The 15,998-nt window shown below is 37.6% G+C and overlaps 1 protein-coding gene across 1 annotated transcript in view; it reads right to left on the reverse strand.

The window, feature by feature from the left end:
• The window catches only part of EPHA3 (EPH receptor A3), a gene marked incomplete at both ends in the record, with an annotated part of 217,237 nt that overhangs the window by 16,003 nt on the left and 185,236 nt on the right, over positions 1–15,998 (reverse strand). The window contains 3 exons of the mRNA XM_079549307.1: positions 930–1,079; positions 11,057–11,266; positions 13,553–13,614. Coding sequence (XP_079405433.1) covers positions 930–1,079; positions 11,057–11,266; positions 13,553–13,614 — 422 coding nt within the window. The remainder of the gene's footprint in view (positions 1–929; positions 1,080–11,056; positions 11,267–13,552; positions 13,615–15,998) is intronic.

Raw genomic sequence — 15,998 nt, forward strand, 5'->3', positions numbered from 1 at the left:
TACTAATTTGAAAGGAAAACTTTTGTTCTGTTTTTTTTTGTTTTTTTTTTTTTTCTTATTTAGTATGAAGTAGCATTAGCAAAGTATGTCTCCAGCTATGTTACTGACATTCTTGAGTCTAGCACTAAAAATATAATCCTTTGGGAAAATCTATGTGCATTAGTGATTGTATATCAGAAGATTTGGTTCATATCTCCCATGGAATAAAACTAGGATTCTTATGGCAACAACAATAAAGAATCACACACACACACACACACACACACAAAATATATCAACAATCTTACTTGGGAAATACTATTCTTCTTAAGAAATACTGGGAGAGATGCATTAATCATTTGGATTACAGACTTGGATAGTTTACTGGTGCTGCAAAGAAACCTGCATTTGAAGTCTTCTAATAAAATCACTCTACTACTCTACTTTATCCTTTAATTACTTCCAGAAATATTTTGGTTTCACTACACTTTTAGTAGAAATACTGTATTTCTATTTTTCACAAGCTTCAAGAGCAACTTGTTCTGCATATTTGACATTTACTGAAAGCTTCTATGCGGTATTATAGAAGTGGAACCAAAGAGCATCAACAGAAATTCAGGAGAGTTTTCTAATAATAAGTTAAGGAATATAAAAGACAATGATACCACTGTGGTGAAACTGTTTGAGTCATCCTACAGAAAATCAACAGAGTGATAAGATTCTCTAGTATGCTCCTTCAGAAGTTCAAAATACCCAACTAAAAATATATAAGCCTTTTGTTAAGCTCATTAGAACTTATTCTTGGCCTAAGAGATGGAGAAATTTTCACTTCTACATCTTCTTCAATGTCGATGCCAAAAACTCAGAGCCACCTGGTTTCATTATGCTTCACTTACTTTCGCATTCTGATCCTCTGTTTGAGAACAGAACTCAGATAACAGCATACTTACATCCTGGTTGGACATCTCCCAGTACGGCCTCTCTCCATAAGACATCACCTCCCAGAGCACAATCCCATAACTCCACGCATCACTGGCTGATGTGAACTTCCGGTATGCTATGGCTTCTGGTGATGTCCATCGGATGGGAATCTTGCCCCCCTAACAGTAGAAGTAAACAACAACAAGAAAAATGGCTCTACTGCAATGAATAGAATTTTTTTTTTTTTTTTTTATGATTGATTACTTTAAAGTAATCTCTAAGATTAACATTTTATCCGTGCAAAATGATCTGGATTTGGTTTCCAATGTGACATTTCAAGTGAACTCCCTTTTAGCATGAAACCTGCAGAAAAGACCCCATGTTTTCTAGGACAGTTAAGAAAATGAAGGGGCCCCAAATTTGCTGTGTTTCACTAACCCAAGCGTCCAGCTGCAGAAGGTTCTACACACAGATTGCCCTCACCAAGCCAGAAGACAGACACCAATAAAGATTTGGATGGGGTTGTTTGTGCAGAAAGGAGAGAGCAAAAATATCTGGGGAAGTGGTTTTAAACATTCTTTTACAGTCACAAGAGAAGCAAGCCATCTTTAAATGATTTAAACATGAAAAGAATGAAAGCTGTTGTTATAATTAATATTGTAATTCTGGGAACCACTCTCTGATTACGGTCACCATTTGGTGCCATAGGTCGGATTAGTAAAATGCACACAAGAAGCCTCAGGGTGAGTTTCTGCAATATGAAAATTAGAGAGAAGAGTCAGTTTCTACTAATAGTGCCAGCTATGTCAGAGGACTTTCAGACTCTGATTTGTGGATCACATGTGAGAAAAGAAACTCTACATGACAGCAGTGCAAAATTTCCTATTTAAGGTAGGTCTGGTCTGAATACAGTATTTGACTACAACAAACTGACAGTTCCAAACTGTTTCCAGTTCCAGGGATATTTTCTTAATATTTCACCCTAGACTGTAACCATTTAACACACGTCTGAAACCCCCATTACACTGCAGTCTGCTCATATACCTAGCTTCACAATCACCTGTGTGGGAAGGGGGTGCTATTATTCCCACTGAATAACCAGCAAGAATTAAAGCATAAAAATAATATCTGTGTACCTGCATTCAAGGCAGACATAAACTCATCAGCTTTAGTTTAACCGGCTTAGTTAACAGTAGAAATGTGGACATTAAGTGTTCATTAGAAATCTAAAGACAGCTCATTTTGGCACCTAAGTGTCTGCGATTTCTGCACAAATTAGCTTAAATGTAGTCAACAGAGGTCAACAGTTTACTCAGCCTGCAATTCAGAACTATAAAATGTCACCAAATATTTCTTAGAAGCTTGGCAAAGGTCGGAGATGGGATCTAATCTGGCATAGAGATCTGTATGGATCTCATCCTATTCAAAAGACTCCTTACCTTTACCTTAGCCAAAAAGCAAACCTTAATTTCATACATAACCCTTACAATTAGGTAAAGACTGAATTTCCACATTACTGGTGGACAGCAAATAGGACACAGTAATTACATACGGGCATTTCAAACCACTCTTTCATTACAGAAGCCAGATTGGAGATCCTGATGTCTCTCTGTTTCAGACCTCAAAATCTATAATAAAATGTGCTTTAGTCAAGAAAAGTACATTTATTTTCTATTCATTATATGTTATTTGTAATTCCCAGTGCTGCTGCACTGAGAGTGTAAAAATGATTTTGTTTTCCTCATACTCTATTGAGAAACAACACTATGTGCATTTTACAAAGGTCCTGAATCCCTCAGTGAGCCCAAAGCACAGCTAAGAAATGAGTAAAGCTCTCTCATATTATGGTACTTAAACAACAAATTCATTTGCCCTTTATGATTCAGAGGTGATAAAGATCTCTATTCAACTTTTTCAGCCTTTTTTCTTTATGTACTAGTAGATGACTTTGTTTTCCTCTGATCCCACATCTTACCCTATAAGGAACATGAGTACTATGGAGAAAGTCAACCTGATCTAGTGGGCAAGCCTGCCCGCAGCAGGAGGCTTGGAAGTAGATGATCATTAAGATCCCTTCCAACCAAAGCCATCCTATGATTCTATGATCCTAATTTTAAAGGAATAAAACTTCACCATCACAAATAGAAACAGTTTCCCAAGCCACTCATCCCACTGGCTTAGAAATCATCTGCAAATCTCAGCAGACTCAGAGCACAGCAGAAAGGCTGCACAAGCAGTAGGCCATACAGGAAAATATCAACACTGGTGCTTGGTTGGAAAGGAACAGTGATGCTCTTTTACTTACGCTGGCATAATGGCTGGTTATGCAAAACATCAAAGTGTCACTTTGGGGTACTCAGAATTCTACTCTCTCAACATTTGAATTTCCATGGATGGTTTCAGGCTCACTTTTTACAATTTTCTGTTAAAATGTGAACCCTCCTTGCTGATTCTTAGAGAAATAATTTTCAGATGTCACATGGAAAAATGTGTTTGTGGCTAGAACATAAGAACTTTATGCAATGAAGGCAAATATCATGTTTGATAGAAGGTCTTTAACATTTAAAAGAAATGTATACAATTATTACAATTCATACAATTGGAGAAAATAATTTACACTAACTGATGCTAATTAGTCTCCAAGCATTTTGGGACAGTTTTAATGATGGGTAAGAAAGATTATTATATCAATGTTTATGTATCAATTGTTTTTAGTGAAAAGTACACTGACCCTATACTCTATTATAAGGAATTACATTTTCTTTGCTAAGTCTTAACTATAATTCACTACAAATCTACAGACACATGCAGCATTTCCATAAACAAGAGTAAAACAAGGAGAGTGTTAAAATGTAGCTAAAAAAGAAATAAACTGTCACTAGCAGACTACAATTTTGCTATTCTGCTCTACAATTTGTCATAAAAATGTCAATCTTTGTTTAAAGGGGGACTGATGACTTATTTCATGAATAATTCAGGAGCGAGAATAGGAAACAAGTTCTAGTAAGTACGTTTTATATACAGAAGTGTTTAAACATAAAAACAATTCTTCTCAAAGGACTATGCAGCATGTACATTTCCACAGATGTTCAAGTATCAATATATGTAGGAAATCTAAAGATTCATAACAACCTAAATGCATGCTTTTCTATCACTGTTACCTTTGAAAATGTTAAGGCTTAGTGTGATTTTAAAAAGTCTATACTGCAATTCCGAAAGCAGGTGATCACTCTGAACTAAAAAATCCCTTCTCAATTTTTCTCCATCATTTTAAAGAATTACATGTATTTTTTAGACATTCATCGCCTCCTCAGTTTTTCTTCTTTGTCTGGGTTGTAGCTATCTTACATGAATTATCTTCGCACAAATTAAACTAAACACATTCTCATAAACTACAGACTTGGAGCTAGGAAAACTAGACTCCTCTACTTCTTTCCGTATTTAAAATTAATGTAATGATTCTTACCTTCCAAACTGTTGTGATAATAGTACTAAGAAATCCTACTCATATTTTTTTTTGCTATGTATTGTGTGCTCAATAGGCATTCATACAACTTAGCCTTCTTTATTTGATATTGCTTAATAGTTTAATAGAGCAAATCATACCTGACAATGGGGTTACAATATTGGTGGATAAGGGAAGAGATACTGTTGTCATCTACCTGAACTTTTGCAAAGTATTTGATACTGTCCCACATTATATACTTGTATAGCATATACTTTATATACTATACTATAAAATGAAGACATGGATTTGATGGGTGGACTAGTTGGCAGACAAAGAATTGACTTGATGGTTACACTCAAAAAGTTGTGCACAATGGCTCGATACCCATATGGAGACCAATGACAGGTTATGTTCTTCAGCCAGTATTGAGGCCAGTATTATGACATGGACAGTGGGATTGAGTGCACCCTCAGCAAGTACTAAGCTGAGTGATGTGGTTGACATGCTGGAGGAAAGGGATGCCATCCAGAGGGATCTTGATGGGCTTGAGAGGAGGGCCCATGCAAACCTCATAACATGGCCAATAGCAAGGTAATGCACCTGGTATAGGGCTATCCCAAATATAAATACAGGCTAGGTGATGAGTGGATGTAGAGTAGCTCTGTAGAGAAGGACTTGGGTGGATGAAAAGCTTTATGTGAGTGAGCAATGTGTTCTTGCAGCTCCAAAAGCTGACTGTATCCCAGGCTGCATTAAAGAAGTGGAGGTTGCAAGTAGAAGATGATCTTCCCTCTCTTCTCCAGTCTTGTGAGACTTCACCTGCATTTCCGCATCCACCCTTGCTGCCCCCAAAATAGATCTGTTGGAGAGAGTCCAGAGGAGGTCCAGGAAGATTATCAGAGGGCTAGAGCACCTCTCCTATGAGGAAAAACTGAGAAAGTTGGGGTTATCTAGCCTAAAGAAGAGAAGACTCTGAACAGGCTTTACATTTTTCCAAGCATCTTTCCGAGACTTAAAGGGGACCTACAGGAAAGATGGGGATGGAATCATTATCACGAAGCATAGTGATAGGACAAGGAGTAACGTTTTTAAGCCAAAAAGGGTATGGTTAGGTTAGATAGTAGGAAAAATTCTTTACTATGGAGTGGTGAGGCACTGGAAAAGGTTGCCTAGAGAAGCTGTGGAAGTCCCTTCTCTGGAAGTGCTTTGAAAGGTCAACCTACTCTACTGGAAGGTGTCTCTGTCCATTATAGGGGATTTGGAACTAGATGTTTAAGGTTCCTTCCAAAACAAATTATTTTAGGATTCTATGATATCTCTGTTGCTTATTATCCAGAGCAAAATCTGAAGGTCTAGTGTTATTAGCTCCTATCCTTTAGAATTAGGATTGTTGGGAAGCATACAACTTAGAATACAAATGAGCAACAAAACAAAACAAACAACAACAAAAAAAACCCAGCTCCACCATCATAGATATGCCAAGGAAAACACGTTCATCCAAATTTGTTTGACACAGGCTTATAAAAAGGAATTTACATGTGCATACATAATTAGCGAGTGGTAATAGGTTTACTGATTATTTTCTGAAGATAAACAGAAATTTCTTATATTTTTTGTCATCGTCTCCCTTTAAGCACATGCTTAGTGTGAGGTTAGATAAGCTCCCTGAATTTGAGAAGAAAGAAAGCCTTAGCATTAGAGATGGTCAGACTTTGTTATTGCAGATCCAAATCTCTGGCAGCCCAGGTCAGAGAGACTCTCTCAGGGTTTGAAATTAGTAAGCCAGCAGCAACTGAAGGTTTTATCCACTCTAGATGGAACTGTGATTCCTACAGTATCTGGCTGTTCATTCTAATTCATCTCAAGCCAACAAAGTCCCCATTTTATTTCTCATGAGCCTGGTGCAAGGCACCTGTTTCCAGGCCTTCGTACTCCTTCCAGCATTGTGATTTATCACTTGTACAGGATGACTGTCACAGGCCACTCAGCCACAAGCTTGGGGAGAGCAAAATCAAGAATAATTGGATCTAACAGGAAAATTAGAACAACATTGCAGGAAAACCTGAAGGTAAAAGACTGGAATTAATTCATTACCTTAGGACTTGGATTAATTCAGGGACACCTTAGTGGGGCATAGCAAGATGGTCTCATGTGAGTGAGATGAGCCTGGTTAACACCTTAAAATTACACAGCCTTTCTGCTTCAGCCCTTAATAATGAATATTTTATCGTGAATCTACCTCCTTCTCAAGTGATAATGGAGTGCCAGTTCTGTTCTATACACTTATCAGGCAAGATAATTTGTCATTGTTTTGTTGTTTTTTTTTTCTTTTTTTTTGACAGACTCTTTGGAGGACTAAGTCTGTATTACCGTGTTTTTGTATACCAAGGAAATGCAGGACAGATATCTCCTGTCAAGCAGCAGATGCAACAATGTGCAGTGAAAGAACTGTTCTCAGCAAAAAGAACATGCCAAGGAGTGGTGCCTCACTGTGTCCACTCTACTCTGACATAGTTATATGGGGACATATAATCAGGACACTTACCACCAAAGCACAATGCTTTTGGAGTGATGCAGATTTAAGGAGAAGTCAGTTATGCATGCAAATATAGGAACTGGATACACTGAAATGCTATGAACACCACTGATATGTCCAAGGGCGAACTTAAACAGTCTATACTCATCTACTGATTACCCAAATACTATACACCTGAGAGACATAATTACAGTCCTTCTACATGTGTGATCGTTTAAATTTAACTTCAGTTCATACTGTTCCACCTACTTGTCATTCGGACATCTAAAAATAATAAGAATAGAAAAGCTCAATATGACAATGAAAACTTTAATATAGCCTTGGCCTTTCAATTAAAATCAAATAGGTGCAGAGTGCATAGATAATTACAGTACATCCCCTCCAGCACAGTTAGTGGATTTGCTGCAGATGCTGGCTTCTGCTTCTGTAAGCAGGAAAACCTCAGGCTACTTAGGGCTTTCTGTGGTATGAAGGCAGTGACGGTAACTCAGAAGCTAAAATATGATCCTGCCAGGTAGGAAAGTTTTCTTATTAATCCCAGTTCTCCATATTTCATATCTTGGAATCATAGGATCGTAGAATGGCTTAAGTTGGAATGGACCTCAGAGATCATCTAGTTCCAACTCTCTTGCAAGATGATCTTTCCCTGTGCTTCAGAGGCCTTGTACAATAGTGCAAATATAGTATAGATTATGTATTGAAAAAGGACAAATTATATCACTTAGGCAAAAACATCACACACAACTTCTGAGAACAGAACAACGTAACATTCATCCAGTTAGTGTATTATGAAAGCTTGAATGGCTGACTGGGTTTTTTTTTGGTGTATGCCAATCCAGAATTGCAATAATGAATTAAAACAATGTAATTGTTCTCAGGCTTTGAATTTTACAGGTGGAAAATAGGAGTGGAAGAAGTGAAAGAGAAGTGCAATGAAGCTGTGAAGCACAAGTCTCATGAGGTGCAGCTGAGGGAGCTGGGATTGTTCAATCCGGAGGAAGGAAGGCTCAGGAGAGACCTTATTGCTCTCTGCAACTGCCTGAAAGGAGGCTGTGGTGAGGTGGGGTAAGCCTCTTTTCCCATGTAACTGTGATAGGATGAGAGGGAATGGCCATAAAGTTGCTCCAGAGGAGGTGCAAGTTGGCTATTAGGAAACATTTCTTCTCTGAAAGAGTGATCAGGCACTGGAATGGCTGCTCAGGGAAGCGATGAAGTCACAGTCCCTGGAGGTGTTCGAGACATCTAGATGTGATACTAAGGAACATGGTTTAGTGGGCAGTATCCATGGTGGGTGGATGGTTGGACTAGATGATCTTAGAGATCTTTTCTAACTTTATTGATTATATAATTCTGTGAAGCATGTAAAAGATTTATTTCCTCATGTATCTCTATACATTTGCTTGCTACTTCCGATATTAAGCAGAAAACTAGGAGTGTGATACATCCTCAATGTTTGAGAATTTGGAAATTGGCTATAACTTGCTTTTGTTTTGCTCTTTTCTAAGATGCTATTAAGTAGTTGCCATCCTCTAGCCATAAAGGCATTTTATTGTTTCTTCTGATGTCATTATTTTAAAAACTATTTTGTCATGGTTTTGTCATAAATGCTCTAGGAGCAGACCTTGTGCCGATACAAGGCAGCTGCACTATGAACTACCCACCTTTCTGCCAGTTGCTCACAGAACAGTGTCACAGAGAGCTTGGGGAAGTGGTCAGGAGTATCACCAGGAGGTATGACAGGAACAGTCTGGGTCTTAAATACAGTGAAGCTATATATCCACTGAGGGGAAATGCACTCTGTGGAATGCTTTCACACTCATGGTCCTCAGTTGTTTAAGCTGGGGCCCAACCATGCAAATGCCCAAACTATCTGGTTCTGTGTACAAAATTCACTTCAAAGGAAACTTGAGCAGAGAGACAAACAGCAAATGCCCTTGTCCTTTTCTCAGAATCAATATGTGGCTGAGTTACATTCAGTGACTGTTTTTGAAGGAAATTCAATTGTCCTAGGTTGTATTTGAAGGTTTTAATTATCTGAGCATCTCCTTGCAGAAGTTTGCAAATACACCATAAATGCCAGATGGAGTTTACAGAACACAAATGAATATACTTCTCAAAATAGTTTCTTTCCATCACACTTCATTATCTAAATGTAAATAGGAAATTAGACTTAGAAAATAGGTGGCAAAAGGAGAAGAAGAAAAGAATTTCAATGCTGCACTTGGCCACAGACTATTTAGATGCAACGCTGGCTGGAAACACTGACTCTGAGCATCCTGGTTTGTCCTAGCCCACCTGGGGATATAAGCCATTTATGTGTACCCCATCTACACCAAAATCCACCTCAGTTATAAAGCTCTATGATATGCAGCATGCTGGGGATGTGTTTGGTTTTTTTTTTCTGCCTTTACAAATTTTTTTAATAAGTTAACTAGGACTCAAAAAGGTCTTCAGGTCTTAATGTGAGTACCCCAAATGTCCTTACTAAATTATACTAAACTATCCATTTGCATGCCAGGTGAATTTTGGAACATGAGAGCTTACCTTTGAAGCCTGGCAAAGGCATGTGTCTTGAGGATAAGTTGTACTAGGGATGGGAGGAGTCCTCATCATGGAGATATTAACAGACAGGGTATGTGTAAGAAACAAGAGAGATATCTTATGCGTGGTACTGGGAATTTGTTGTATAAGTCTTTGAGTGTAATGTTTAAATAGCCAGAAGGAGAACAGCAAGAATGATTAGGTTTGGAAAAAATGTTTAGAAAAGAAAAAAATGGAGGGATATGTGTGAAGAGTGAAGAAACTTCAATGCACGTGAGTGGCTGCTTTCAAGAGGAGACTGAATATCTGCCACTAGTCAGTGGTGAAAGAACAGAGGTTAACTGCCTGAGTTGCAAAGCATACATACTGGGGGATGTCATTTGACAAGGCAACAGGCCTCTATGATTGAACTACAGGTGATTATCTTTTAAGGAACTCTTCCATTATATTAATATTTAACTATGAATGCGCCTATACTGAACATGAAAATTGCTTTCTCCTATTAGTATCTCTTTATATTAACCATGAGAGAGATCTCTGCAGACAGTTCCTAAAGCAGCATGTATTGCACACTTCTACCAGCATGCAACACTTTGTCAGAAGTCAGAGAAAGCACAGAAGGGTCAAGTAAAGAACAATGTCCTTATATATGATAAAGTGTAAAAGTATGATTGATAATTTTACATACTAATATGTATATATACATATTTATATGTATATGAATGTATGTGTAAGAAAACAGCTAGGATACCTTTATTTGTTTTTCAATTAAACTACCACAATAATTGCTTGTTCCTGTCAGTGATCAAGAATGAAGGAAACCCTAGAAAACCCATATCAAGATTCTGCTGATACATTCTACTCCAATTTGTTTTGCACAGTGAAGAGAATATGGCTGCTAGGCTTCATTATAAATTTTACTTGAGTACGATACCCTGTGAGCAGCTCTCTATCAGACAAAACCTTCTCTATCTCAGATGGAACAAAACAGTTAGAAGTAAGTCTAACTGACATCATTATGTCTCTACCACCTTGTGTATCAATATAAGAAAAAAGCACAGGATCTTTTAAAGAAGACTTCTTTTTAATTTTACTGAAGTATTTTCTCAGTTAGAGCTACAGCAGCAAGTATGAGTGATGTGCCCTTTATACAACAGTGATCTCAGCTCCAATCAAGACATAAAGAGCATCATACTATAAGGTATAAAAACATAAAGATAAAAAGATTTTTTATTTCTGAGTGTTGTTTTTAAAAAAAAAAACTGTTTAAGAGTTGAATAACCAGTGTGACAAAACCTTCATGCATCAAGTCTTACATCACTATGTACCAAACTACGTTAGGCCCTAGTTGTGGTATTCATTCCTTGATATATACAGCAAAAAGAAACCTAGCCATGAATTTTTCATGCTGCAAGGAAATGAATCTACCAACAGGATGTTTTCTTGCCTTTTGTCTTTTCTGAGACTTAAGTAAAAACAAAGCTGTGATGAGCTTATCGTTTCTTGAACACCTGCGGCTAAGGAAGATTGGAGAGCCTCTGCAGCAAAGAATATAAGCTTCAGGGACTTCCTCAGCTTTCAGACCAACTTTATCATAACAAACAGTGTAATTTTAAAAGGATAAAACTCACCCTTGTTGTGTAAGCAGCTTCTGGATCATCTTCCAATACACGGGAAAGACCAAAATCTGAGACTTTGCACACCAAGTTACTATTGATGAGTATGTTACGAGCAGCTAGATCACGGTGGACGTAACCCATATCTGACAAATATTTCATGCCAGATGCAATCCCACGAAGCATGCCTACTAGCTGAATGACTGTGAACTGGGCATCGTGTTTCTGGAAAACATTTGAAATGTCATTTCAGAGATTGTTAGTGCACCTCCACATATAAGATTTTGATTAAGATTCTGGAAATTCCTTAGGCAAAGAGCTCATTAGTCAGAGATCAAAAGTTAAATGCCACACATGGCACTACTTTGATCTGTAGAGAATAATCTGCCCATCACCTGAGAGAAAAGAGACAGATTTTCCATTCAGATAAAAATTCAGTTTCCCTCTTCTTGTTCTCATCAGATTTTTAATTTCCTTTATGGGCCCTGTATAAAAGTGGCAAATAAATCTAAGTTGTGCATGCCCCTGAGTCTGGAGTGTCAAGAAATTAGAGAAACAGATGTCTAGCTTCACTGAAAGGGAACTGGTAGTGAAAATCTCCGCCTTACCCAATAGACTAATGAGTTTTCTATTATGTAAGTATTATTTTTTTAGCTGCAATAAATGCTGTCCCGATTCAGTGCGTTTCAAATGCCTCCCAGATTAGAACTCATTTCTCCAAATTTTCCTCAAGTTCATGAATACAAAATCGCTCAAGCACACTGTGGCCTAGAAAATGATAGTTGTATAGATTTCTAATTGTCTACTTCTAGACACATGCTTTAAATCTCTCAGCTCTTACTAATGCTATTTGTTAACACTGAGCTTTGATACTGATATACAGATACGTAGACAACAGGATAACAGTATGTCCTACAACAGCTCTCAAATGAATCCCCTACTGCCATAAATGTATCATCATGGGCAGCTCTCCAGCTCTTCCTGCTGCTTCTTCCATAACTTTATTAAATACACTGGAGTTGGCTCTGCCACGTGTGATGAGCTCACACAAATTAGCCTGACTGTAGTCATTTCATTTCTGATTAATATACTTAGGGGCAACATTAACGCTGTAAACATTAGATTAAGATATAGCACAGAGGATGCTTAAAGAGCCTCTCGGAATTCCCTTTCATGAAGGAATTTATTATTATTATTAAAGCCTCTTGGCAGTTCCCTACTATAAAACCTTCTTTAACTAGAGCCTACTGGGAGGGCATCTATGTAGACCCTAGAAAAGATTTAGCTAGAAATCACAAGAAAGTTTCTAACTATGAAAGGAATGAGATCCTGAGATAGCCTTCCAATGGCAGTAAGAAAGGCAAGATAACTTCCTTTAAGAAGCATTTGTAAAATGGGATATATGACCTGGGTTGCTTGTGATATGAGTCAAAATGTTCTTATTCTATGTTTCCATGCAACCACGCTAAAAGAAAAAAATAAATAAAAAATCACACCCAAATGAACGAACAAGCTAAACAACTGTTTTCTACAGCCAGAAAATATTTTTCTTTCCTCAGAGCTTTCTTCAAGGATTTCAAGCCTATACAAAGTATATATCTCTCAGTACAGGTATATTTCATTCAGATACAGTGACACATTATTTATATGTATTTTACATGCTTCAATGGACATCATAACATATACAGCACATATTGAAACTAAGGTTGACAATTTGCTCCCTTTAGGGGTTAAACGTCTAGTTTAGTGTTATGAATTTGGGGGATAATGTCATTCAACCATGGTAGAACCAAAGCAGTCTCCCAGACAACAGCTGAGTTCGCCCTAACAAATTAAAATTAAACTAGTGTTTCCCCTCAGATGGGATTTCATTTCTGCTATACTTCTTGTTTTGCCACATGTAAATCTTGGTGACACAGGGAGTGTTCAAATTTTTTTAGGCTCGCTACCAACTTTGACTGAAAACAAAGATAAATCAACAGCAGTTGAACAGCAGTATGTCTAAGGTTGGGGAAAGAAAACAGGCTAATAAAGCTTGCTAGCAAAAGATTTCAAACACCCTCACGTAAGGGCTATTCCCTAAACTTTTAACATTTAGGGAAATGGCTCTTGGCTCACCATTACTAGTTTACCAACAGTGTTTCCACAAATCTGTTTGCTTTGGAAATCACTTGCAAGACATACAGGCTGCCAACCAATAAGCACAACTGTATTACAGTGTTAGCTTTGCCCCAAGAAAAACAATTTTTATTTAAATGTGCCAGAATTATTTTTATTTAATAGACATGACATGCAAATAATACGAAAAATGTTTCACGTCTTTTTGGAATAATAGTGGCAGGCAGCAAGCTGTCAAAATGCAACATCCTTGCAGATCATAATGAAGACAACCAGTGGAAATAATGAAGTATTAAGGATGCTCATGATGCATCAGAGTAGAGTGATTACAAATTCATAACAAGCTCAGAACAAGAGCTGGTCATGCCCAATGTAATGATCTACTGCACTCACCCGTAGGAAGCTGTCCAATGAACCATTTTCCATGTATTCAGTAACAATCATAACTGGTTTACCTGCAAATACATTACAGTGGTCAGGCATTTAAAATGACTACAGAATGACTGGTAAAAAAGAGGCATTTCAGACCCATCCAAATCTACCAAATCCCAAGGAAGATCTTAGTGTTAAAATAGAAAGCAAAAAGATACATGCAAAAATCACTGCGCCTACAATACAACTGTTTGCAACAACATCAACAGAAACAGAGTTCCTTTGCTAAAAACTGATATGATTTTTAGCAGGTGATGCATCCTGTATTTTCAGCACACTGTGCCTTGTCCAGCAGGTGAGCCAAACAGTTGCATTTATGCAGCTGGGCTCTGCCGGGCACATATCCTGATGTTTCTTCCTGAAGGGAATTGGGCATGGGCTACAGAAGAGTCACAGCTTGTCACCTCAGGTGTCTGCTCTGCACAACAGAGGGGTGAGGGCTCTGCTGCAGTGGCACAGCCAACATGTTCCTGATGTGGAGGTACCTGAGAGCAGCAGCACGCTACCTTTAGTATTACTCCTGCACCATTGGAAAGCCTCTCGTATATGAAAATTCATCTGGGCAGATTCAGACCAGAACTGTTCTTTTTACATGAAGGTATTCTGTAACATAACTGAGGTATTATATACGACTTTGACATGCTGAAGAGAAATTAATACAGAACTGAATGTGATTACGGCAAAGTTTCCAAAAGTCACTGCCCTGGTAATATTTCACCACCATATGCAGTTTGTTATTTCATAATATTTTTTAAAGCTTTGTTTATTTTCTCTTTGTGGTAGAGAGAAAGGTGGGTAGGAATATGGAGTTATTTAAGGAGATAAACTGTTATTTCACATATAATACAGAAAGGCTTCTGATCATAAAAGCATGACAAAAGCCTTCATATGGTATAGCTGGTGATATACTTCTTTTAAATGAACTTTTAAAAATGAAGCTTTTAAAATTGAGCAGGATGAATTTTGAAGATATATCTGCTATAATCAAAATCCAGAAAGCCACGAGAAAAGCAAAGCAAATTTTAACTACCCTTTCTTCCATCCCTTACTCCCACAATTTTCTTCGAAAAGAAATTCTTAAGATGAAAAACATTAATTTCAAATTATTGAAATGATTTGAATTCTTCAATGACTTTTCAGTAGAAAATCGTTTGTCCTCTCTGCATAGGTGAAGTGGTTAAAACACCTTCTTTCTGCTGTGCAGCTGATGCATTATGCTGTGGGAGACACACTAACGGGAGTTAATTGACTGCCATCCATTAACTAGTGAGAACGGATTTTCCATTCAAAACACTGACTTAGAATTATATAAGATATAGTACAAATAAAAGACCGAATGATGTAAAAATTCCAGAAGTTTTCTGTTGCTTGCTTATTCTTGTTGCTTGCAGGAAATATGCAGTGACAGAAAATGTACCCTGTTTACATTGGGTATGTAATATTAGCCCAAAGGTATTTCTGGACCTTTAAAGAATATGGCAGCACTCTATTGTGGCTATCCAAAACTTTCTATGATAATCCATGCAGTAAGAAACCTGGAGAAAGTGAATTTGTTTCTGTATAAACTCAGCTTTATGACACGTCAGAAAATTGAAATTTCAGTAAGAAGATCCATCTTTCAGCCTACTAGGAGAGCATCTTCCTGCTTCGATCATCCAAATTAAGAAAATACTAAGTGCAGGGTTTCACTCATATCCAGTTAGAAACGTGTCTGTAATAAGAAGCACACGCTCTGAAGCAACACCGTTCTTTTAAAAGAACGCTCTGCATTCATTTATCAAAGCACAGCCGTTCATACACGATAACAACTTGTGTCAACAGTGTTGCTGAAATTTATTATACTAACAGACTACAAATTGCTGTAAAATATTAGTAAACTATGCAGAACATGTGTGCTGGCTATTAGGATTACTGACTACAGCACGCCTGGGAGACTGGTGTAAAGGAAAATTCAGAACCGAAATCAATTTGAAGCAGGGGGCTGAAGTTGTATTTGGTGAGTACAACTCCTTCACATTGCCAGCATGTCGGCAGGCAGATCCCAGCCATCACAGCTGGAGAACTTCTTGTGTCAAGCAGTCCTGCTGTAGGGATTGCAGTTACTGCAGCTTCAGAAGAGTGCTTAGTATGAGAAGTTGAGTTCACCTCTGAGACCTCTCAAAAGACTTGAGCTAATGAAGAAAGGTCACATTGCCTGCTTATCTGGATTAGGAGAGATCCAGAGAGTAATTCAAAGACTTTCTCCTAATGGTGTATATAAACCAGCGCTTATGAGTGTGATTTAGTATCTATCATTACAAAATATGAACACTTGCTAAAATGTTATTACAATATAGTGGTTTGGTTTAAAAACAAGACAAAATCAAGACAAGGAAAAAACAAACAAACAACATAACCCACCTTCCTA

This window comes from Tetrao urogallus (assembly GCF_951394365.1).
Source record: "Tetrao urogallus genome assembly, chromosome: 1".
NCBI lineage: Eukaryota > Metazoa > Chordata > Aves > Galliformes > Phasianidae > Tetrao > Tetrao urogallus.